The sequence below is a fragment of the Mastigoproctus giganteus genome, chromosome 13 (genome assembly GCF_048544385.1).
Source record: "Mastigoproctus giganteus isolate SK-2022 chromosome 13, ASM4854438v1, whole genome shotgun sequence".
NCBI lineage: Eukaryota > Metazoa > Arthropoda > Arachnida > Uropygi > Thelyphonidae > Mastigoproctus > Mastigoproctus giganteus.
This window is the reverse complement of record NC_143587.1, coordinates 53,908,650-53,932,304: the sequence shown is the minus strand read 5'-3', so window position 1 is coordinate 53,932,304 and position 23,655 is coordinate 53,908,650. Positions and strand designations below refer to the sequence as shown.

At 40.6% G+C, this 23,655-nt stretch overlaps 1 protein-coding gene across 1 annotated transcript in view; it reads left to right on the top strand.

The window, feature by feature from the left end:
• LOC150076062 (glycine receptor subunit alphaZ1-like) overlaps positions 1-23,655 on the top strand; it is a 90,404-nt gene that overhangs the window by 29,755 nt on the left and 36,994 nt on the right. Inside the window, exon 2 of the mRNA XM_090387246.1 lies at positions 21,203-21,291. Within this exon, the coding sequence (XP_090243372.1) occupies positions 21,203-21,291 (89 nt within the window). The remainder of the gene's footprint in view (positions 1-21,202; positions 21,292-23,655) is intronic.

The window sequence follows — 23,655 nt, the reverse complement described above, 5'->3', positions numbered from 1 at the left end:
CCTACGTTCATACTTCTTGTACTAATATCAATTCCCATGGTCTCTCTAAACTTCTGGTTCACGGTATTCGATAAGGACTGTGATATACGTACCACTAGTCTGAGAGCCCTCTGTCTCTTTCCATCAATTTCTGTCGTCTCCACAAACGTTTCCAGGCTACTGTAACAACACCATGAGGTTTCCATTTGGTGATTAAGCCAACCACCATCGATATAGGGGACTGGCTTGTAGCCGTGAAGGGTATTGTGTATTATGTTACCCCTGGCTTGTAACCGTGAAGGGTATTATGTACGGCGTGTGCCTTTTGTATGCAATAAAGAGTTCTTCTTCTTCTTCGACTGCAGTTTTTCATCGTATTAGCATCAGTAACATGGCACATGTACAAGGGAAAGCTTAGTGTGTGTTAATTTATTCTAAACACAAATCTTTTGTGACTGTGCAGCGTTATATTCGCGGCGAATACGGAGAAATCCTCCTGACCGGAAAGCAGTATAATTTTTCATTGGTATAATCAATTTAGAGGATTCAACGAAAGCTCGAGAGTGGATAATAACACCCGGCGAAAAACAAAGACGAGTTGTAGATAAGGAACCGCAACTCAGGACCGCATTTACACAGCTGGATAGTCTAGGAAGATTCTTTCCAACAAACATTCTAAAACTGCTTAATACCCTAAATATCAACATTGAAAAACTTTGTACAAGCAAATCATATAGAAAAGAAGTGCTCGAAAACTCCTACCTGAAGATACAGATGTAAGGAAACATCGCCCGTCTTCCCGGCATGAAATATATTGCAAGATATGTCCTACCTATCGCACTCTACTCCCACCGAAGAAACCGGCTGCTGGAAACAGTAAAATGAACTTTCATGTTTTTATTTTATATTAAATTGTATTATATTGTATCACTATCATATGTTGTTTCATGCTATACATTATAGGCTGCTGTTCAGCTGTAAATATGCGTGCTTGTGTAAATATGGTGAATCTCCCACTACGTGTTTTAATTTAGAAGATATACTTTAAATGTAGCAGTATATAGTTTTACCAGTTTTTATTAATTGGATAACAAGATTTTTATTAAGTAGTAAGCCTTAGGCAGATAACAGGTATTTTTTGCAATGTATAATCCAAATTTTCACAAACATTGTATAAATCAGATAAGAAGTATTAGATGTATTTTAAAATTGCATAATCATATATTCTGTACCATAATTGAATGTGTATATTCACCCCCTGGCCAGTTCTTGTAACTAAAATCTAGGAGAAATAAAGAAGATAATAATAAAAGAAATTGACCATGTTAAGATTTTTTTTTAAACTTGGTCTCCGGCAGGAAGCTCAGACAACCTTGGCGGAGGCAAGCCAGAGTATGATGGACAGCCTGGCTCACTTCCCAGAGGTGATGGCGAACAACACAGGGTTCCATTGGGGGACTTCTGCAGCCAAGCAGATAGGGACACAACAGCAGCATAACACTACTCTGATATTACCCTTTTCTGGCTTTTACAGCGATTCTGTACTTCTTCACAAAGTACTATGGCGCAGATGTGGGAAACCACTGATGGCACCTTCAACAAAACACTATGCCACTATGTCCATTTATAAGCCCACATCTGTTACAAACCGGACGGTTCCATTGCATACTCAGCCAAAGATAAAGATGACTTACTATAATCCTACTTTTCTTCTAACTCTTGTATCGACGACCTTGGTATACTCCTAAAATATCAGTACTGAAGAACCTTAATGCCAAGAAAGCTCCATCCAGAAAACTCCTTGATGGCACTTCTCCACTTGTTCTCCAACCTGTGTTGTTGAGTTTGTTCCTATTCTGCGGCGCCTTTTTAAGCATTCTTATTCCACTAGTGTTTTTCCTCTGCTTGGAAATTTATTCATATCCAGCCAACAAATCGCTCCCGTCCAATGGCCCCAATTACCTCAACTCTTTCCAAAGTAATAGAGAAATCCATCAACCGCCAACTTTTAAACTGTCTGAAAATCTTCCATATGATCAATGATTGCCAATATAAATTCCGTCAATGTCGATTCACTGGTGATATATTAGCTGATGTTATTCATCTTTGGAAAAACTGACTGAAACTCAAGCAGTTTCTCTTGATATTTCTAAGGCTTTTGATCTTGTTTGGCAGAAACTTTTTTAACCAGCTCACATATTACTTCTGAATGTTCTTTGCAATTGGGTATCTAGTTTTCTCGCTGACCGCTTGCTGTGGGTGATACACAGCTGTGTTCTTACTTCTCTACTAATGCTAGCGTTCCCCAACGCTAAGCTCTTTCTTCCACTCTTTGTCTTGTATATTAATGACCTATTTCCATCGACTAGAAATGTTATCCATTGTTTTGCTGATGACAGTGCACTGCATTCACCTTCCAGTTTTCCATTCACCAATTCGTTAAATGTCAATCTCCACGTAATTTTCCAATGGGATGAGGAAATCTTAGTTAACTTCAATCCTTCTAAAACTGTCCTGTGTTTATTTCTCGAAAAAAAGTAGTTTACTGCTCCTATACTCATCTTCCATGACTCAGATTACTAGACAAGATCGCATATCTCTATTGGGGATACCCTGACTTCTAACCTCTCTACACATAAGAACATCAGAAACACTGCATCCTATACATCAAAAAACTTAATTTTTCTCTCCCAAAGTTCAGTTCTTCTGAACTACACATTTGTATAAATCTCAAATCCGCTCACCCAGAGAATATTGCTTTCACATCTGGGTTGGCACCCCTAAAATCTGTCAAAAATTTTAGACTCTGTTTAAAAGAAGACAGTCGAGTTAATTAATGATCCATCTCTGCCTCATGACGTTCAATTTCTGCTGCATCTGTAATTCGCCCACTCTCCTACAAATCAGTTCGAACACAAGCCGCAACCAGTAGCATCCATTCACTGTCCAACTCCAAACTCACTGAACTAACTTTTTCTATTCCTCATTTATGCCGTCTAAATCTGTTTCCTGGAACAATCTTCCTTCCCATATATTTCCCGAAAACTAAAATCTGCAGAAATTCAAGTTGAACGTTAGCAAGTATCCTCTGTCTTCTCAGTCTTCAATCTATACATGGTTGTTGTTGTTGTTGTCGTGGTTACAGGGTTTTAGGAGTATCACCGACAAAGGCCATACTGCTCTGTATATACTGTCTGTTAAATTCGTGTGTTCTCTGGTCGTTTGCTGGACGTAAAACCCGAGTTTCCGGGAGAAAAACTATGCTACCCTCGTCTGAGACCAACAAACGCAGTTACGTTTTGAAAAAGGCCCATAAAAATTCCTCCCGTCATCGACAGGACTCGATCTCTGGTCTTTTTTATCCGGTATGAGGAGGGTGGCGATTCTACTAACTGTGATACCCACGAGGGCTCCTATACATGGTACTCAGTACTATAGGTTCTGAAACCTTTGGTGTTCGTGGGTTTCATAAGAGAGAGAGAGACCTTGTGTGGAAGCGAAAGTGGTTGGGTGAATCACATAATCCTGCTTATATAGCTGGCAACTGAATTGCGTCTCTCACGTTTGGAACTCAAGTTTTTTTTTTTTTTTAATTATTGTGTTTTGCAGCCCTGACTACTCCATGGTTTAATGTGTATTGATATCGTACAGATAAATGCGAATCGGTGTAGTGGTGTATATGTTAGTGGGTTATGTTGTTTGTGTGGTGTGACTGGACACTCAGCCCAGCTGGCAGCAGAAGCTGCCACCAACCAGTTACCATCCCTGGCGCGTGGATTCGAGCCAGAAATCTACTATCTTCAGAACTACTTAGCTGTAGCGATCATAATGTAAAAATTCCAACGTTGAAAAGAAGTCCTAAAATGCATAGTCTGCGCGTGTAGCACAGTGGTATCATCACCATCCTCCCTACACCGGGTGGAAAAGTCTCCAGTTCGAATCCCGTCGCTGATGCGAGGAACTTTTATGGGCTTTTTTCACTCCGTGGCTGAGTTAGTCGGTTTCAGGCATAGATAGCAAGGTTTTTCGTCCAGCAAACAAGCAAATCGACCAGAGAACACATGTAATTTACAGATACAATACACATGGGTAGTTGAAGTGACTTTCTAGGTGACCCTAATATAATAGTTTAGTTTTTCAGTCCTAAAATGCAAGTATATTTGGTACTCGGAGTACCAAAATCTGCTGTCCGAAAAGTGTTTTGTAAAAGAATGAAACTTCGGACTTTCAAACTTCTGCTGAAACAAAATATTACACCAGCTGATCGTCCTGGGAAGTGTATATTTGGCTCTGTTTCTAAAAAAAAAAATTGACGACGATCCTAATGCCTTTGAATCGAGATGTTGTCCGATGAAGCCACATTTCACCCGAATGGTGTCTTAAATCAGCACAACTGCCATACTTGTAGTTGTGAAATATTCGTGTTGTAACGGAATATGTACACGATAGTAAGACGGTTAATGTCTTTTGTGCCGAATAAAAACAATACTGGCTTGACTTATTTGGATACGTTGTTAACTCTACGCCTTTTCTCAAATTGATGAATTTGGAACGCCAGTTTTCTTTCAACAGGACGGTGCCCTACCGCATTTTATGGAACATGTCCAAACAACGAATGAAAATTTTTAAATCGTTGAATTGAAAGAGTGGAACGATCTTCTGGGCGAGTATAAATTCTGACTTGACACGTGGATAAATTAAAAATATTGTTTATTCTATAAAAATAAAACATTTATCTTTACAATATCTAAAAGAAAGAATCATTGAAGTCATTACAACTGTTACACCAGACATGTCGAACCGAATATGGACAGAAGCTGAATATCGCAAGGACATTTATCAAGCAACAAAAGGTACCCATATGGTTGTTGAAGTTTACTGAACAAAAATGCAACTTTGAAACTTTACTGACGTTTGGGAACAACAAATACTGTTGTAGCTTAATTATTTAATAAACTACAACACTTTAAAATACAAATATTATTTACAATGGTTGTGTTATTTCGTTAGTTATAGCATGGATGCAGTTTTATTTATATTTCTTCCTGTTGATGGGAGCTGTGATTCATTTTTCCCAAATCCCAGGAATATCTGAATACTTTAGAGATATAGTGTATCTCTCAACTTCGGCTAGCAACTGGAATCGAATTCACAATCTTGAATTTTGCTAATTTATAGATCGTGGCAAGTAGGATGCTTCTATGCAGAATTTTAGTGTTCAATTCCGACTGCATGATACCCGAAAAAAAATGGCAAATCTGAATTACTGTTGATGGAGTGCTGTGAAACTACAGTCGTAATAATCTGAGAGATGGAGGTTGGGGGGGGGGGGAACTCGCGTGTGCATCTAATCTTTTCACCTGTGGAAGTGACTATGAATCTGGTTGCACAATGATAATTATTTTAATAACATTTACGAACAATTAACGAGATAACCCCCCTCCCCCGCTTAAATTTTGCTAATTTATAGATCGTGCCAAGTAGAATGCTTCTATGCAGAATTTTAGTGTTCAATACCAACCAAATGGTGGAAGCCAGCTGAATGGTGGCTGGATATGTTAAAGAATACATGAATCTTGCATGCTTATAATTCTTCCATTGGTACTGATTCTTCCTGTTTAAGCATATAATCTGTTGCTAGGTTACCCTTTTTCACTCTTATAGGAATTCAATATGAAGATGTTTCTGAACGCATAGCCACCGAATAAGCCTTAAACTGCATATGTGAACAAACTTAGTCTCCATACATGGATCTGCCCTACCTTGGAAAAGAGATGTATGGCCCAGTCGGTCGCTGGGCTTGTTTCATATGGCCCTGCTGGATAGGTTTGCCACTATGAGTCAGTGACTGCCTGAACTGAACTGAAGATTCGTGACAAAGAAAACCGTCTATAATAAAAACTATCCCAACTAAAACCCGCTGGGGTTGGAGCGAGACCTACCCGAATCCTCCTAATTTGTTCCATACAGAACATTCCAACCGCAGCAATTGTTTTTAATGATTTTCGCCTCCTTTACTCACCCAGAATTATACAGCTTTATATATCTCTCTCTCTCTCTCTCTCTCTCTCTCTCTCTCTCTCTCTCACTCTCTTGACCCTCAGATGAGACGGATCTTTCGTATGGCCCTATATTTTAAACTTGCCTGGTAGTCTGACTGATTGACTGATACAATCTTTCTCCACAGATCGTCGATCGACATCTGCACTGCTGACCTGATATTCGATTTTCATAAGGTCAAACGTGTCATTAGTTTTCCAAAAATCAATCAGCATTGTCATCATGAGTATAAAAAAATTAGCTGATATCAGGAGGACGGAATATGGCTTACCCACGTGAGTTGTTCCAGGGATTTTCAGTCGCGAACAACATGTACAAACATAATACACAACTGTGCAATATGGTCTGAGTTGTTGATAGGCCTAAAATCCGACAAAAATAACAATGACTTTAGGTTCACAGTGCACCCGAAACAAATTCTAATTTGAGTATTTTTTCCCAGTCGGTAATGGCAGCTAAAATTCTAAAAATCAGTACTAACGTAGTATTAGTAGTAGTGTTGAAAGTATAGAAACTAGCAATGCTATTCCAGTCGCAACATATGAGGGGTAAGAGCATCAGATTTGTATTAAGTCTTTCCAAAGACCTTCACGCGCTTCCTAAAGAATTGGTTCAGATTTGTATTAAGTCTTTCCAAAGACCTTCACGCGCTTCCTAAAGAAATGGTTAAAACTAAGACATTGTTTCCCTCCTTCAAGTAACGTGAACAGAATTTAAAATTTCACAGAGAGTCCGTCAAGAACGAGGCGTAAATAAATAAATCTAAGAAATCCTCAGAGATTCAGTAATTCCCGTTTCAAGGAAATTCCAGTTTCGAGGTTCGCGAGTAAAATTATTCCAACAATTCGATCTGCGGACAATTTCGTGGTCAACAGCACTCAAACTGAGAACTTAATAGAAAAATCTAGAGAATAACATGGCACATGTTAGAAACATATTGGAAAGCTGGGAGCACGTGCTACTGCATTGCTGTGTTTGCTGGTTGTTGTTGTTGTAATAGGGTTTTAGGAACATCAGCAACTAAGGCCATATTGCTCTGTGTTTGCTGTCTGTAAATTGCGTGTGTTCTCTGGTCGATTTTCTGTATGATGGACGAAAAACCTGAGTTGCCGGGAGAAAAAAACCATGCTACCATAGCCTGAGACCGACTAACTCAGGAAGTTTTATGAGATCGACTAACTGAGGAGGTTTTATGAGCCTTTTTGTGAAAAAGGCCCATAAAACTTTCTTATGTCATCGACGGGACTCGAACTCAGGTCTTTTCCACGTGGTGTGGGAAGGACGGAGATTCTACTAACTGTGTTACCCACGAGGGCTCACTGTTACTGAATTAGTTGCTACAATTCAAATAAATAGGAGTTTTTTTGTTTGTTTGTTTAAATAGTGGCATATGATGGTTCACTTAATAACCGAGACCTATTTGCTTGTCTGTGTGCATGCAAGAGAGCGGGTGCAAGTGGAGTAAAACGTTTAACGAAAACAGACATGCACGAAGAGAGAAGAAATCCATCGAGAGATACCGCTACAACTAAGTCATTTAGTTTCGTCGCACACCAGCAGGGTGCACAGTGTATTTTGAAATCGTCGTATTTACCAACATTCAATAGCTGATGCCGAGGAATAAAACGTGACGATAGCAAACAACGTTCTTTCTTTTGTTCTCTTGTTGCCTTCTGTTATTTGCTGCTCTCTGATCCACTATCACTTGAAGGCAGCTTACTGTTCATTAATATTCTATCCGCGCTCCTTCACTAAGACGAATACATGCTGAGGTAATGCAACCGGAAGACGTTGTTGTTTAGAACGTCGCCGACGCATCCCACGCAATAGGTAATCCAGAAACCCTCAATAAAGTGTTTTATTATTTTCCTTTTGTTAATTAGCTAATAAAAAAATAACATAAGCATTTGTTTATTTTAACTGTGTCTTAAAAACCATGTAAGCAGGCTTGCTTCTAATAAAACAAATTTTACAGCTGGCTTTGATTGGAGTAGAAAGACAAAGACAAAGAGACACATCGACATGACTGGCTCCTTACTAACTTTCAATAAGTTCCTCTACTCAGCAGGTAGATCACAATCCTAACGTGTTGAAAGCAGACAGTGAATAGCATTGCACAATAGGAGAATTGTCTAGTTTCCTGGTAAAGAGGACCGCAGTACGTGTGTCGCTCAGTAACTATCAGTATTCACCTAGAGAGAGAACAACTAGACAAAAGTCTTCTTTTGTCAGATATCTCAAAATCCTATTGGATCTACTAGCTCTGTAGCTGCCTGTTTGTCTACAATTGCACAACTAGTCTGGAAACAGCTCGCTGATGCGGGAGGTGGACAACACTTGTGCAGGGTAACAGAAAGGCAAATCAGTCAAATGAAAACTCCAATACAACAGTGCTAACCAAACAGTCCACGCGAGTAGCACAACTGTAATAATCACCGTCCTCCCTGCATCAGGAGGGAAAGCCCGGGTTCGAATCCGGGCACTGTAATTTTTGCAAATTACAGTGTCTGGAGACTAGGCACCGGCGAGGTGATCTGATAGAGGTGTATATAAAACCTTGAATGGTTTGAGCATGCTCAATGCTGATGAGATTCTTCCTCGGGATAATCACCTGAGAGGGTATAGATTCAAATTGAAGAAAGACAGATGTAGAATAGATGTGCGGAAATTTGCCTTTAGCCAGCAGGTAGTTGGTCGGTGGAACAGACTTCCATCCCTTGTCGAGGAAGTTGATAGCCTAAATAAGTTTAAGCCTCAGCTGGAGAGGTATTTCGAACGAACGGAGTGGTGAAATGGGAGTGGGTTTTTTTTTTTTTTTTTTTTTTTGGCTGATGCTGCATAAGCTTGCTTTCTTGCATCATATGCCTCTACTAATGGTAATCCGTCGATGAGGCGAATAACTTTTGTGGGCTTTTTTCACTCCGTGGCTGAGTTAGTCGGTTTCAAGCGTAGACAGCAAGATATCTCCCCTATACTCCAGTATTTTGCCCAGACAAATCGACTAGAGAACACAAATTTATGGACATATTAAACATGGGCAGATAAGTTAGTTCTCGGGTGCCCCTAATATGATACTTTAAAAAAAATGGCAACCAAATAGGGATTTCAGAGGGCAAAATTCATTGTACCTCGTCACGGATCGGTTTGGCAAACGACTACCGAACCAGGTTTCACTCGTGTCAGCAAAACACAAAAAAAAAAAAAAAAAATACAGTTACAGTGGGGTCAAGAACACCCATGAAAGACTGGAAAACGTTGCCTGGTCTGATGAATCCCAGTTCCTTTTGCTTCAGAGCGCCTCCGTAGCCAGGTGGGAAGGAGCAGCAGTGTGTAGCACACGCTTCTTGATTAGACCGGGGTTCGAGCCTGTCACCACCAAATACGGAGGATGTGGAAAGGTCAGGGAATGACCACCGCATATCCCAGAGCAATATGGCCTTAGTTGCTAATGCTCCTAAAAACAACAACAACCTTTTGCTTCATGCTAATGGGAGGATCAAAATATGTCAAAAACAGCAATGGGTCCATGTATCCAACCTGTGTGTGTGTTAACATATAACCTTCGCCTGAGACCACATTATGAAAAATGCCCATAAAAATTCGTCGCATCATTAACGGGATTCGAACCAGGGCATTTTCCACTTATAAGAAGAAAAAGAACGGCACAGAGACCAGTGGTTAACAATGTACTATAAAGACAAGGTTGCTTCAATAAATCAAAAAGAAAATAAAAATAATAATAAAAAATGATAACAAATAAATAAAACAAAGTAACAGAAAATAAAGAAGTGAATTAAGTATACTATATATACAGTAGAAAACAATAAGTGAGTGTACAGACCATTAGTTACAAAATACATAACCTAAGAATATAATATCGGTGTTAATACGCCATGGTTTACCCATAAGTTTAACTACAATTAGATTAGATTTTATACGTTTAGATTTTATCTCATATTGCGGCTACCTTCACAACGAGATACCAGGTATTGCACTACTTCAAATAAATAACGCTTCTCTAGTAGAGGAAAGTACTGTTATTTATTCTCAGTGGGCCCCACCACCCAGACGCATTTCGGAGCTTGTTGGCTCACTCATCAGTGGGCGGGCAGGTACCCTGGTAATGCAGACATGCCGTCATGGTGGTGCCCACTGAGAATAAATAACAATAGTCTTCTCTACTAGAGAAGCGTTATTCATATGAAGTAGTGCAATACCTGTTATCTCGTTGTGAAGGCAGCCACAACATGAGATAAAATTTAAACGATGCCGTTACACTACGTATGTAGTTAAATTTATGAGTAAACTATGGTGTATTTAAACCGATATTATATAGTTAATTTCAACCTATAACGTATTATGTCTTGAGCATTTAGTCTTCAAAATAACATAAGAATATACACTGAATTACGTAATCATATACACTGTGATGCCACTTTATTAGGTACACCCCTGCAGTGCACACAAATGGTTTGTCCCACAACGTTGCAAGTCACGTTACAACAGTTGTGGATATAAATGCAGCAGAACAACCTTTCTAGTATCAGTTTAGCATACAAACTGTAGCAAGAATGGGGAAAAGGAGTAATCTAACGGACTTCGAACGTGGCATGGTAGTAGGTGTGCTGGACAAAGCATCTCTGAAACGGCAGTTCTCCTGAACTTTTCCCGCACCACAGTTTCAAGGGTGTATCGAGAATGGTGCAACGAACAGAAAACATCCTCTCAACGGCACTCCTGTGGAAAAAAATCGCTTGTTGATGATATTCGTTATTTATTTAAACATAAATAATGAATGTCATCAACAAGCTTGTTGATGGCATAGTGGCATAGTATTTTGGGTCAGGCGCCACCGGTGGTTTCCCACATCTGCCCCGTATGTACTCTGTAATGAAATGCAGAACAACTGCACAGCCAGAAAAAAAGTGTAATGTCTGGTTTATGAAGTACTGTGTTTTGTTCTGTTGTGTCTCTGGCTGCTTGGCCGCAGGGTCCCTAGTGGGATCCTACGTTACCCGCCACCGCCACTGGGAGGTGAGCCAGGCTGCCCGTTATACTCTGGCTGGTCTCTGCCAGGGTCGCCTGAGCTTCCTGACAGAGACCAAGTAAAAAAAAAAAACCTTTTTGTTGAAGAGAGCACACTAGGAATTAGAGTAAGAGTAGAGTGGGTCAGAATGTAGGGAAAGGAACAAAGATACACCAAGGTGAAGGGTCCATCCGGTGATTTAAGGCGAAGTGGGGGAGAGGGTATAGGGGATTAAAGTCACATGGGCAAGTGCCCCCGTAAGAGCGCGATTGGCCTTGCGCTCTGAAGGGATATCCCGCACTCAGTAGAGTGCCAGCAGCATAGATTCCGCACCCACAACAGGGTACCAACATAATCCTACCCCAGAGTGGGGTTTGCATTATAGCTTGGTTGCTATAATTTTCTGCACACTAGGAATTAGAGTAAGATGTAGGTAATGCATTTATTCTACCCCTGTTGAGGTTTGCAATGCTGGAGGAATGCTCCGGTCAGGCCTGTCATGGGTGTGATAAACCCGTCTGGTGTTAATAACTGCCTGTGAAAATCGTGTGAAGGCTGCATAAGATGTTTCATCGTTTATGAGGATGTGCTCTTGTTGACAGGGGTTGGATTGTATCTCGGTGAAGAGTCGTAGGCGGTAATCATCATATGAGGGGCACTCGTACATGACGTGGACCCAGGACTTCTCATGTCCACAGTGGCAGTAAGATTTGTTTTCGATACCGAGCGCTGTTAACTTTTGCTGGAATGGGCCGTGCCCAGTAAGCAGAAAGGTTGCCTGCAGTCCAGGTGAATACCAGAGAGGAGGCTTGGGATAGGTAAGGGCGATTGTGAGGAAGAACTCCTTAGTTACTTCTCCTTTATTTGTTGCATTCCAGGACTCCTGCCATACACGCTGCAGGTGGCTGGCGACACGCCTTTTTTCTTGCTTATGGTCATTTGTGAGGTCCAGATGCAGATTCAGAAGTTGGGTGGGAATACCTTTCTTGTTGATGACAAAAGTGTAAAGTGTAAAGAGTATTTAGTGTCTAACGGCACCAGGGGTTTCCCCCATCTCCGCGTTGCTTTCATTGTGGGTATACCAGTTCGCTGGAAAGGCCAGAGATTTAAAAGTGTATGGATATTGTACATGTATAGTGTTGTGTTCCGTTGTTCATCTGGCCGTTTAGCCGCTGTACCCCTACTGAGGCCCAACGTTGCCCACACTTGGCCCCGTGGAGGCAGACCAGGTACACCAGTATTTTTAGATAAGTACAGTACTCTGGCAGGTCCTGCCACCTAATTTCCTGAGATTTCAGTGGCTAGGACCTATATATATATATATATATATAAAAGGGGGGATAAACGCTTGAATCTAGTTAGGCCGAAAGAGGTTGCAAGTGTGTCGAGTTTGACATTTAAAATTTTTCGTTGTGTGGGGCATTCGCTTTACGCTGGCGATATAGGTAGAGTAGGGGGGATAGACGGAAGGCTGGGGAAAAAAGACAGAAATATGGGGTCAATAGGGAAGGCGACCCCAGGTATATCAGGTATATCATGCCCTTGCCCCACGAGAGGGAAAAGAGGGGGTGGTGGGGTGGGGAGGGGGTAGAAAGACCTTCTACTCACCCCACTTGTTGATGACAGAGGTCAGAGGAGGATGGCTAGAATTTGCAAGCAAACAGACGGGCCACAATGTCGCACATCACGTCACAATACAACCTTGGTGCGCAGAACAAAATATCTCAACGGACCACTTGTCGCACTTTGTCACGAATGGGCTACAACAGCCGACGGCCACATGGCGTACCTTTGTTATCAATGAAGAACAAGAGAGCACGCCTCCTGTGGGCATAGCAACACCAGCACTGGACTATCGTGGATTGGAAATCAGTTGCTTGGTCTGACGAGTCGAAGTTCCTGGTGCATCATGTTGATGGAAGGCTCAGAATTTGGAGAAAACAACATGAATCCATGGACCCGTCATGTCTGGCGACTACTCTGTAAGGTGGTGGGGGCAGTGTTATGGTGTGGGGAACGTTTTCTTGGCACACATTGGGTCCATTGATACCCATAGATTCACGTCTGAATGCCACATTGTACCTAAACATCGTTGCTGGCCAAGTGCATCCGTTCATGTTGACAGTTTATTCTCAGTCAGATGGTTACTTCCAGCAGGATAATGCGCCGGTGCACAAAGCGCGAATCACTATGGAATGGTTCCAGGAACATGACAATGACTTTTGTTTGCTGCATTGGCCCGCTCAGTCCGCGGATCTCAATCCTATTGAACATCTTTGGGTTGAGCTGGAGGCCTACACCTCCGTCGAATCTCCAGGAACTGCGTGACACACTCATATCTGCATGGTACTCCATTCCTGCACAACGTTTTCAGCATCTTGTTCAATCCATGCCTAGACGAATTCAGGCTGTTTTGAAGGCTAAAGGAGGCTCAACACGCTACTAGGTAGCTATACCTAATAAAGTGGCAACACAGTGTATATTAAATTGAATTGATTAAGATCATACATTGCTCGGGACTCAAGTTATAATATTGGTAGCCTTGGGCACCCACCACAGAGTATTCTTTTTCTATATTGTCGATTCTGACTAAACTTGAAGTCTGCATCTAGATCCTAGACACACGTGATAATATCTGCTGAAGAAGAAACCGGTCGGACAGGTGAAGGCGTGTTTGAAGAGAGCATAACTGCGAAGTTGCCCTCTGAAGCGCCACTGGGATCCTCCGTGTACAGTTGTCCCAGGAGGGAGAGGAGAGAGGAGATGAGACCAGTCATGAGCTTCACCGTTATGACGATTCTCCTTTTATCAATGAGCCACGTGAGCTCATTGTTGAGTTCACGTGATGTTGAGTGAGTTGGCCATGGTGGTAGTCGGGAGCTGGATAGGTAGACTAAGCTTGTGGCAAGCCCACCTGAGGAGCCAATATTCGTAGGAGAACACTGCATTGAAGGTAGAGGGAGATGTGGATGCCCAAATCTCTGCAGTATAGAGAAGTGGGGCATAAACTATTGTTGCAATGTATCTGACCATGGCGGATTTGTCTGTCACATATTACAGAAGCTGTTTACATATTCATCTTAGTCTGACGGCTTTTGTGAGAAGGATGTGTACATGTTGGCTGAAAAGAAGCTTTCGGTCGAATCTGATCCTTAGGTCAATGTGATTTTGAACAAGCGGGATGAAAATCCATTAAAGGCTGGATGGATTTTTATTACGTGTTGATTAAACGAGAAGATCAGGATTGACGCACAGACCAAATTGTTTGAGGTATGTAGATGCTGATGAGAGAGTGGAGGTTAGCTCTTCTTAAATTTGGTGAGCGTCTTGGTTTGCCTTAATTGGCATGAGTATCTTTAGGTTGTTAGCACATACCAGGGTAGGTGCCTCCATAGCCAGGTGGGAAGGAGCAGCAGTGGTAGCACACGCTTCTTGATTAGACCGGGGTTCTAGCCCGTCACCACCAAATACGGAGGATGCGGAAAGGTCAGGGAATGACCACCGCATATTCCGGAGCAATATGGCCTTAGTTGCTAATGCTCCTAAAAACCAAAAAAAACAACAACAACAACATATACCAGGGTATTCGGCTGTTGGATTACCAGTGGAGCAATGAGGGCGGTGAAGAGGAGGTCAAATTCAAATTATTATATTAGGGCCACCCGTAATCTCTTACATACACCCATATATGTATTATGACTGTAAATTGCGTGTGTTCTCTGGTCGATTTGCCTGTTTTGCTGGACGAAAAACCCGTTTCTGGGGAAAAAACCTTGCTATCTACGCCCGCCTGAGACCGACTAACTCAGCCACGGAGTGAAAAAAGCCCACTAAAGTTCCTCGCATCATCGACGGGATTCAAGAGGAGATCAGATTGTGGCAAGCCCACTATATCTACTAAACTACCGGGAGAGTGTATCCATCCAGCGGTGTCAACAAGTAGTAGACTTTTAGGTGCATCATCAACTTAGGCCATATTATGTCGTATATAATCTGTCTGTAAATTGCATGTGTTATGTTGTTGATTTGCTGTTTTCTGGTCGAGTTTACGGCAGAAAAAACCATGCTACCGTCGTCTGAGACAGGGATCAACAATGCAAGCTGGTGGTAGTGGTGTGTTAATGTGAGAAGTGTTTTCATTGTGCACAATGGATCCTCTGATACTAGTGGAGTAACATTTTGATGCTACAAGTTCACCTTGCTGTGGTGGCCTTCCCAGTCGTCAGAACTCAATCCAATTGAGCACATGTCGGATGAGGTCGAACAAACTCTTTAAAGTAGAGATCTGCAGCCATCCAGTTTGCAACAACTTTGGGAAGCAATTGAGTCAACGTACGACAGTCATCACTATGTCACACTTTTTACATCTGAGTCCATGCCGCGAATCCGAACTGCTCTGAGGGATAAATGTGGGAAAGGAACAGTGAGTAGGTACTCACTATTAGGTAGATGTACCTAATAAAGCGTCCACAATTCATGAGGAGAACTGGGCAATATATGAGGAAGACTGTGCATCCGGTAGCGTGCTATAGACAATTCTGTCTATAGTACGCTATAGACAGAATTGTCTATATGGCACATGAGAGCCAGTTTTAGGGTGGCATTCATTTGAGGACGAATAAATAAATGTTCCAGATCAAGACTGACTCCGGTGCCTATTCTCGCGTACTGTTGTTTCATTTTTAATTGCAGTGAATGAGATAGGTAATTTATTTAAAAAAATAATTCTTCTCGTCGTTGCCGTACGATGATAGCCTTGAAATTAAACGATTACGGGGATCTCCACCTGATTTAAATATTCTCGAAAGGAAATCCTGCACATCGTGAATCTGCGCTGCTTTTGAGACAAAACAAAGTACTTGCCTCTAACATATTGCTAAGATCGACTAGACTTTTCACATAACTATGAAAAGCTATTAATCTGATTATTGATTAGATTCTGGCTGACTAAAAGACGGGAGACAGAGTAGCCATAAATGAACATTCTTCAGGGTGGATAAGTGCAACAAGTGGAGTCCTCAGGCATAAGTGTTGGAGACACTTTTGTTTTTTCATCTTCCTAAATGACACTGACGAGGAAAGTATATTTTAAATGCATAAGAGAGAACCAGCGGGCAGAAATACAAGAGAAATACAAATTTTTAGGGAGTAACAGAAGGCTGGATCTCATGAAGTTTACCTTCGGGCAGCACGTTGTAGATTTTTGGAATAAATTGTCAGCGACGGTGCTCGAGACGAAGAGTTCGATAAAATTCAAAGCAGAAATGAATGGTTACTTTTGAAGACAGAAATTATGAATGATTGAGAATTTTTATTTATTTTTATTTTATTTTTTTGACAGAAGCAGAAAAAGTCCGCTTTCTGGCATCATTCAGCAATCACAATACTGACTAAATCACCAGCAGCTACTACTGCTGCTCAGGTACACTTTAAAATTTAGGGAGATATGAAAAATTGTTAGACGTCTGAAGCTCCGACGCATAATTATAGGTATCCCGCAGGAAGTGTTCTTTCGGCGTCCCTTTTTGCAGTGGTTTTTATGCTCTTTCTGATATCATATCCGAATTTCATCTCATACGCTGCCGATGTGAAATTCCTCGTTCTTTCTAAAGACCAGTCCTCGCGGTAGCAAGTGGTTATAATTACCGTCCAGCAAACAACATGCGCAAAAGGTCCAGGCTCGAATCCCGTTAATGATATGAGGAACTTTTATGAGCTATTTTCACACCTTGGCTGAGTTAGTCGGTCTCAAGCGAGCATACTTTTTTTTTCTCCAGGAATCTCAGGTTTTTCGTCCTGCAAAACAGGCAAACCGACCAAAGCAAAAACCCAATTAACACACATAATACACATAGGTAAATGAGTTTGTTATTTTTGATAACCCTAATATTAAATATTTATGTCTCTAAAGCATAACGTCTGATGAAAATACTGCAAAACACCAAATCAGAAATTTCGAAAAATATCCTGATTCTACAGGCGGGGAACTCAATCCTCAAAAAAATTGTGCAGTTAACAAACAAAAATAAAATAAAATAAAAATGAGAAACAACATAAACTTTACAGTTAATGAACAAGCTGTCAATAAGTTTCAACTTGCACTGATCTAGCACTCAAGTGGGACAAGAAGTTCCCATCCCAGCAACAATACTCGAATGGGAAAGTCTGACATTTATGGAGCGATACGGACGATTAGACAAGAGATAACTCTCCACAGTGACACCAAATCCATAAACAAATATATTAAATGATATTAAACCCACTTCTCAAATAAGAATTTTTTCGGAATCGAATATTAAATCTAAAGATGGATCAAGAGGATTATAAAAATGGCTAACAATCTCTAGGTCAGCTCAACACAACTCACTTGAAATTAAGCCATGATAGGCTTAATTTCAAAAACATTCACGCACTCACTAACCTAATTATTGGATGGATCGATGTCTCTTCCCTTGAGAAAATAATTACCAAACCTGGAATGAGAGAGGTTGTAGGATAAACCTAAAACCACGGCTTCGCTTAAATATAATTAACTACACTGGTGTGCAAAACTTAAGGCCAGTCAGGTTATCACCTGTAGTTTCTCATAGGAGTGGCCTGTGGCCTGGATATGGGAAAAGCATACCAAAGGAACCTCATGAGGTACAGAAATGATGAAGGAAACAACAACGACACAAAAACGGAAACAAAACGATACAGAGGGACTTTATTCAAAAATGGCAACATAGAACTGGCTGCCATGATACAGATGCATCACTGCCAAAGGTGGAACAAAGGAAAGAGGTGGTCTTCAGTAGGAGATATAGCGACCCCTAATGTCGATGCAGGCTATGCACCGCCTGTCCCTATTTAGAACAATGTTGTTGATAAGTTCTTGCGGTAACATCATCCATTCCTCTGTCAGCGTCTGCGCGGGTAGCACAGTGGTATCGTCACCGTCCTCCCCACACCGGGTGGAAAAGGCCTGGGTTCGAATCCCGTCGATGACGCGAGGAACTTTAATGGGCTTTTTTCACTCCGTGGCTAAGTTAGTCGGTCTCAGGCGTAGATAGCAAGGTTTTTCTCCCCAGTAACTGGGGTTTTTTCGTCCAGCAAAACAGGCAAATCGACCATAGAACATACGCAATTTACAGACACAAATACGGGTTAATGTATTTAATTACGGGCAACCCTAAAATAAAAATAATTAATTAAAAAAAATTCCTCGGTCAGCGCCATCTTCAACTGGTGAACATTTTCTAGTGAGTGTGGACGTGCCACTAGGCGTCTCCCCGGAGCGTCCATATGCGTTAGATGGGATTTAGATCCGTTGAACGGGCAGGCCAATCCATAAAAACAATGTCCTCGGTTTCCAAAAGCATATCAACAGCTGCAGTGCGATGGGGTGTGGCGTTATCATCCATAAATAAGAACTCGGAACAGACGCACATGGGGCAGGATTACCTCACTACAGTACCGTGCACCGGTTAAAGTACCACCTTCCAGTATCTGGAGTTGTGTACGTCCATCCAAGATAACCAAAAACCCATACTATTATATTTAGGTTACCCGGATAATTAAATTCATCTGCCGTGCTGTTGTCTTATGTCTGTTAATTGCGTGTGTTCTATGGTCGATTTGTTTGTTTGCTGGACAATAGTTCCCGCTGTCTGGTGTGGTTATCCAAGATAACGCCTCCCCAGTCGAGAACACCTCGACCGCCATATCGATCCCTTTCAGTGATGTTTGCGGGGTGATACCGTGTGCCAACCTCTCGCAAAATTAACTGACGTCCAGAATCGTTGCTGAGACTGAATCTATTCTCATCAGTAAAGAGTACCTTACCCCATTGCGCTGCTGTCCAGTCCTTGTGTTCGATGCACCATTGTAAACGATGTGTCCGATGGGCAGGTGTTAAAGGGACACAGCGTACTGGCAGTCGGGAAAACAGTCCACGTTTGTGTAGTCGCCTGGCCACAGTAAACCGCGATATCGTGCGTCCTGTGCTCCTGTGCAGCTGGTTTGCAATAGTTCCCGCTGTCTGGTGTCGGTCTCTCTCGGCCTGTAGGAGTATATAGCGGTCAACATTGGGCGTTGTTTTTTGTGGACGACCACCACTAGTCCTTAGAACAGCTGTACCTGTCGTTCTGAAGGCCGACCACGCACGTAATAGGATGTTATGGGCGATACCGAACTCTGCAGCCGTACTCCTCGCACTTCGACCTTCCTCGAGCCTCCCAATTATTCGACCCCCGATAAAGTCATCCAGATGTTGTCTACTGGCCATTTCGTATGAAACCAATCGAACGTCTGTAACAATCGTGCTCACCATTCGGTAATTTGCACATAATTGCTGAACTGCTGCTTTTATCTGTTTATGTGAGCCCTCTCATCACGATTCAAATTTTTGCATTTGCACCAGTTTTCTACTGAACGGCCACAGTTATGCAAATCGCCACAGGCTGTTTCGTTTGATTTTGTGGTTGTAACCTTTAGAAATAGTGTTGGTCCTTAAGTTTTGCACACCAGTGAATAAATGAACGTTTCTCCAAAATACAGTGATCCCATCAACAGACTGGACATTGATCCACAGAAGTACTGTAATAACGTAAGATGCAGAAAAATAAAATTAAAAATACATATCAAATTATAGAGTGATCTAATACAACTTTGGCCTTTTCAAACCTCTCCAAGAAACTTGGAGGTTTTTTCACTCTCTAAGTGTTCTGTATGAATGATGATGTGACCAACTTCAGAGCCTTCCAACGAGTTTCATGCTGTTGGGATATCTAGACATGCTATCTTATCAACCCAATATTGCTACGGAGGCGCTGATCCACATGTACTGCATTGTAACACCATGTGCACGTGGTAACTCGCACCTAAGAATGTTCTTAACAGCCTCTATCATCTTTCTATCATCCAGGATCATCATCATCCTAGGTATTAGGAATATAGAGATTACACTATCTGATAAGCGGTGGATACTACCGACTGGATGCCTTTTTTCAGATCAGCATTTTCAAATTCAAAACATCAAATCCTGAAAATTCAGTGTTTACGGCTTGGTTAATTCTTGCGTGCAACGAACAATTGATTCTTCAAATTAAAAAAATAACATATTTAAATCACTCTTTATAACATACAAAAAAAATTCTTCCTAACCGTAGAGTGATCAGCACTTCAAAATCCCAACTTTCTATTTTGATATGTATTGTATAACCCCATAGAAATATAGTGGTTACACTACTCTCCACGTTTGGAAAACTTGGGTTCCATTCCATTTTAGCATCCAAGAGGAACTACAACTTAAAGTTCTGTTTTGTTTTGTTTTTTTGATTCGCGATCAGTTATCCAGTATCAGGATATGAGGCCAAGACTGTTCAGGCCCGCTATCGACAAAGTGCTCTAGAACACAAATCTCTACGGTCACAAAAGATGATTTTAAAAATTCCTACAGTCTCCAGCGTGATTCAAATCAAGACCCCCTCCAAACAAATGACGAAACCAATACGCTGTTACACAGAACCCATTACGCCCTCGTGGGTAGCACACTGGGTAGAAAAGACCTGAGTTCGAGTCCTGTTGATGACGTGAGGAATTTTTATGGGACTTTTTCCCAATATGGCTGAGTTAGTCGGTCTCAGACGAGGGCAGCATGGTTTTTCTCCCGGAAACTCGGTTTTTCGTCCAGCAAACAACAAATCGACCACAGAATACACGCAATTTACAGACAATATACACAGATAAATTGGCCTTAGTCGCTGATGCTCCTAAAACTCTACAACAAAAACAGACCCCCATTATAAGATGTACAAATTTCCAAGACATCGCATATATGGGTATGTAGTCTAAAGATATAATGAATTTTCAATAGAACTGTATGAGCAAATTTTAACTATAAAATTAATTAACGAATTAAACAAAATGTATTATTATTATATTTTGTTAATATAGATTGTTAACAAGAAAAAAGAAGTCCTCAATCCTGAGACATTTGGGAAAATTTTGCTTTTCCCATTTCTTCGATTTGCAAGCCGGGATTGTTAAGGATGACTGTATTTCTTTTAATATTCTATTACGTAAATCTCTATTTCGGAAATTCGGAAAATACTAATCGATATGATATGTATGAAGTATTTTTTTTTTATTTTACAGAAATTCCATACAGTTTTCTGAAACAGCTTTTAAAGTAATGCTTCAAAACAGATCTTACGATAAGCTAGAAAGGCCGGATATCACAAAAGGTAAGAAAGTCACTTAAGACTACAGAAAAATTCTATTATACTGTGCCATTCATTAAAATATAGATAATATATGCATATTTGTTTTCACTCCAGACATGTGTTTGAAGTAAATATATCTCTCTCAGCTGAAAATTGTCTATTAAATAGACGAAGCTTAAGTTTTAGTATGATTAAAAGTACTACTGGCTGTACCAATCAGCCCTATTTTTAGTAAATCAATCCATGTGCGTTTCTTTCATCCATCCGCTATATACTCTCAGTAATCACTGAATTGTGTGATATAGAAAGGGAGTTACTTGATTACTGCAATATTGGCAACATTTCCATATTCATACAGTTGTGGAAAATCCCCTTCAGAAAGGAAGGGAACCAGGTGGAAAAGAGTAAGAAGATAGGCAACCTTTATACAACGCGATTAGTTATTGGTACGAATATTCCTAGAAGCAAGTGCCCCAGTAAACTAGGAATCTAAAAATGAAAGGTTTATTTAGCATCAATAAACCTTATAAAAAACTCATTTGATTTCATCCATGTATGTATCTGCTTAATCCTTCCTTACATTGAAGCAATCGCAGTTAAGAATAAAAGATGCATTTATTCAAGAAACAACACGATGTCGCCGAGTGGAAAGCAGGAAAATGCAGAAGTGAGTGGACCGTGGTTCACGCTCAGGTGACTGCTAAATATAATTGAAGATTGTATTCATTGAATTGTTAATTGCATACTCCTCCAAATGGTTGGACGGCGTCTTAGCGTAGTCTCAATTCTGCATTCTAATTTATTCCAAAAATGTTGAGTTAGGTTGGGATCGCCGCTCTGGGTTAGCCATTTCAATGTTCCGATTTATTTTCTTCAAATTCACAAACCTTGCTCTGTTAAATGGAGCATTGTAATTTTGCACGAGTACAGACTGCTTCCGTAAAACTGCCACAATGCAGGATACACCGAATTTCCCCGCACATCAATGCTGAATGCAACGTTCATGGTTCCATACATTGTGGCTAGTAGACTAAGTCTGTACCAAGAGAAAATAATCAAGATGTCCCAACTATGGCGTTGGGACAACACTCAGGTAGTATTACTCCAATAATTCTCCTTACCCAAAAACGTCTATCAGACTGGAAGGAAGTAGCGTGATTCATCGTTCTCAAGAACCGATTTACAAGCATCCATTTTATTTTTATTTTTATCAACAGATCACCATTATAGGCCAGAGCATTTGCATATTTCGTGATTACACAAATTTCCTGCAATCAGAAGGAGTCTCACCACTTTTGGTAAGATAGTGTAAATTTTACCTATCACTGTTATAGCTTTTTATGTGCTACTGTAGTGATGTCAAAACATTACTGCAATAACATATAAATAGAGGGTTCATAATAATTTTATAGTAACTTATCATGATATCCATAAAATAAATTGCAAAAAGACAAATAAATCATTTGAAATTAAATATTAAGTTGATATCTAAATTGTAGAAATCATCGGTTTGAAGATGCATATAAATCAGATAGGCTGAAAAGCATCTTGTAGCAAATAGAACGTTAGCAACACTTCTCAATACGAGAACGCATGACGTCAAATGTTTTCAAAGAAGAAAATGATAGTATTACGAAACTGCAAGTCCAAAAAGAGTTCATAACGCAATAACAGAAAAACAAACTTCCCGTATTTTAGTACTGTATTTGCAACATCTATTCATCATGTGGTAAGCAATGGACAATACCCAATTACAGTTACTGTAAGTAAACAGTTGCATTCATGATTCTATTTCACAAGGTCACCGAACACAAAATGAAACAGAGCAGATAAATAAATATTACAACTACTATTTTTACTACTAATAATAATAATAATAAAATAGATAATAATAATGCCCTCTTGGGTAGCACAATGGGTGGAAAAGCTCTGAGTTCGAGCCCTGTTGATGATGTGAGGAGGAGTTTTTATGGGCTTTTTCCACAACGTGGCAGAGTTAGTCAGTCTCAGGGGAGAGTAGTGGTTTTTTCTCCCGGAAGCTCGGGATTTTCGTCCAGCAAACAGAAAATCGATCTTAGAACACACGCGATTTACAGACAATATACACGGAGCAATATGGCCTTAGTCGCTGATGCTCCTAAAAACTCTGTTACAACAACAGATAATAATAATAAATAAAAATAAATATAAAACAAAGACGCAAAGAGTAAAGAAAAAAAAAGGTAGGAATAGTGCTCGAAGTAGTTTTCTGAATGGAAAAATAAAATTAAAGCGTGTGTATTACCCTGCACGCACGAAAGATGTTTTATGTGAAAACCTCCTTCTCTTGGAAGAGGTTAGCGAAATCCAAGCCAAGGAACATAACGGAAATGTAAGAGAAATGCA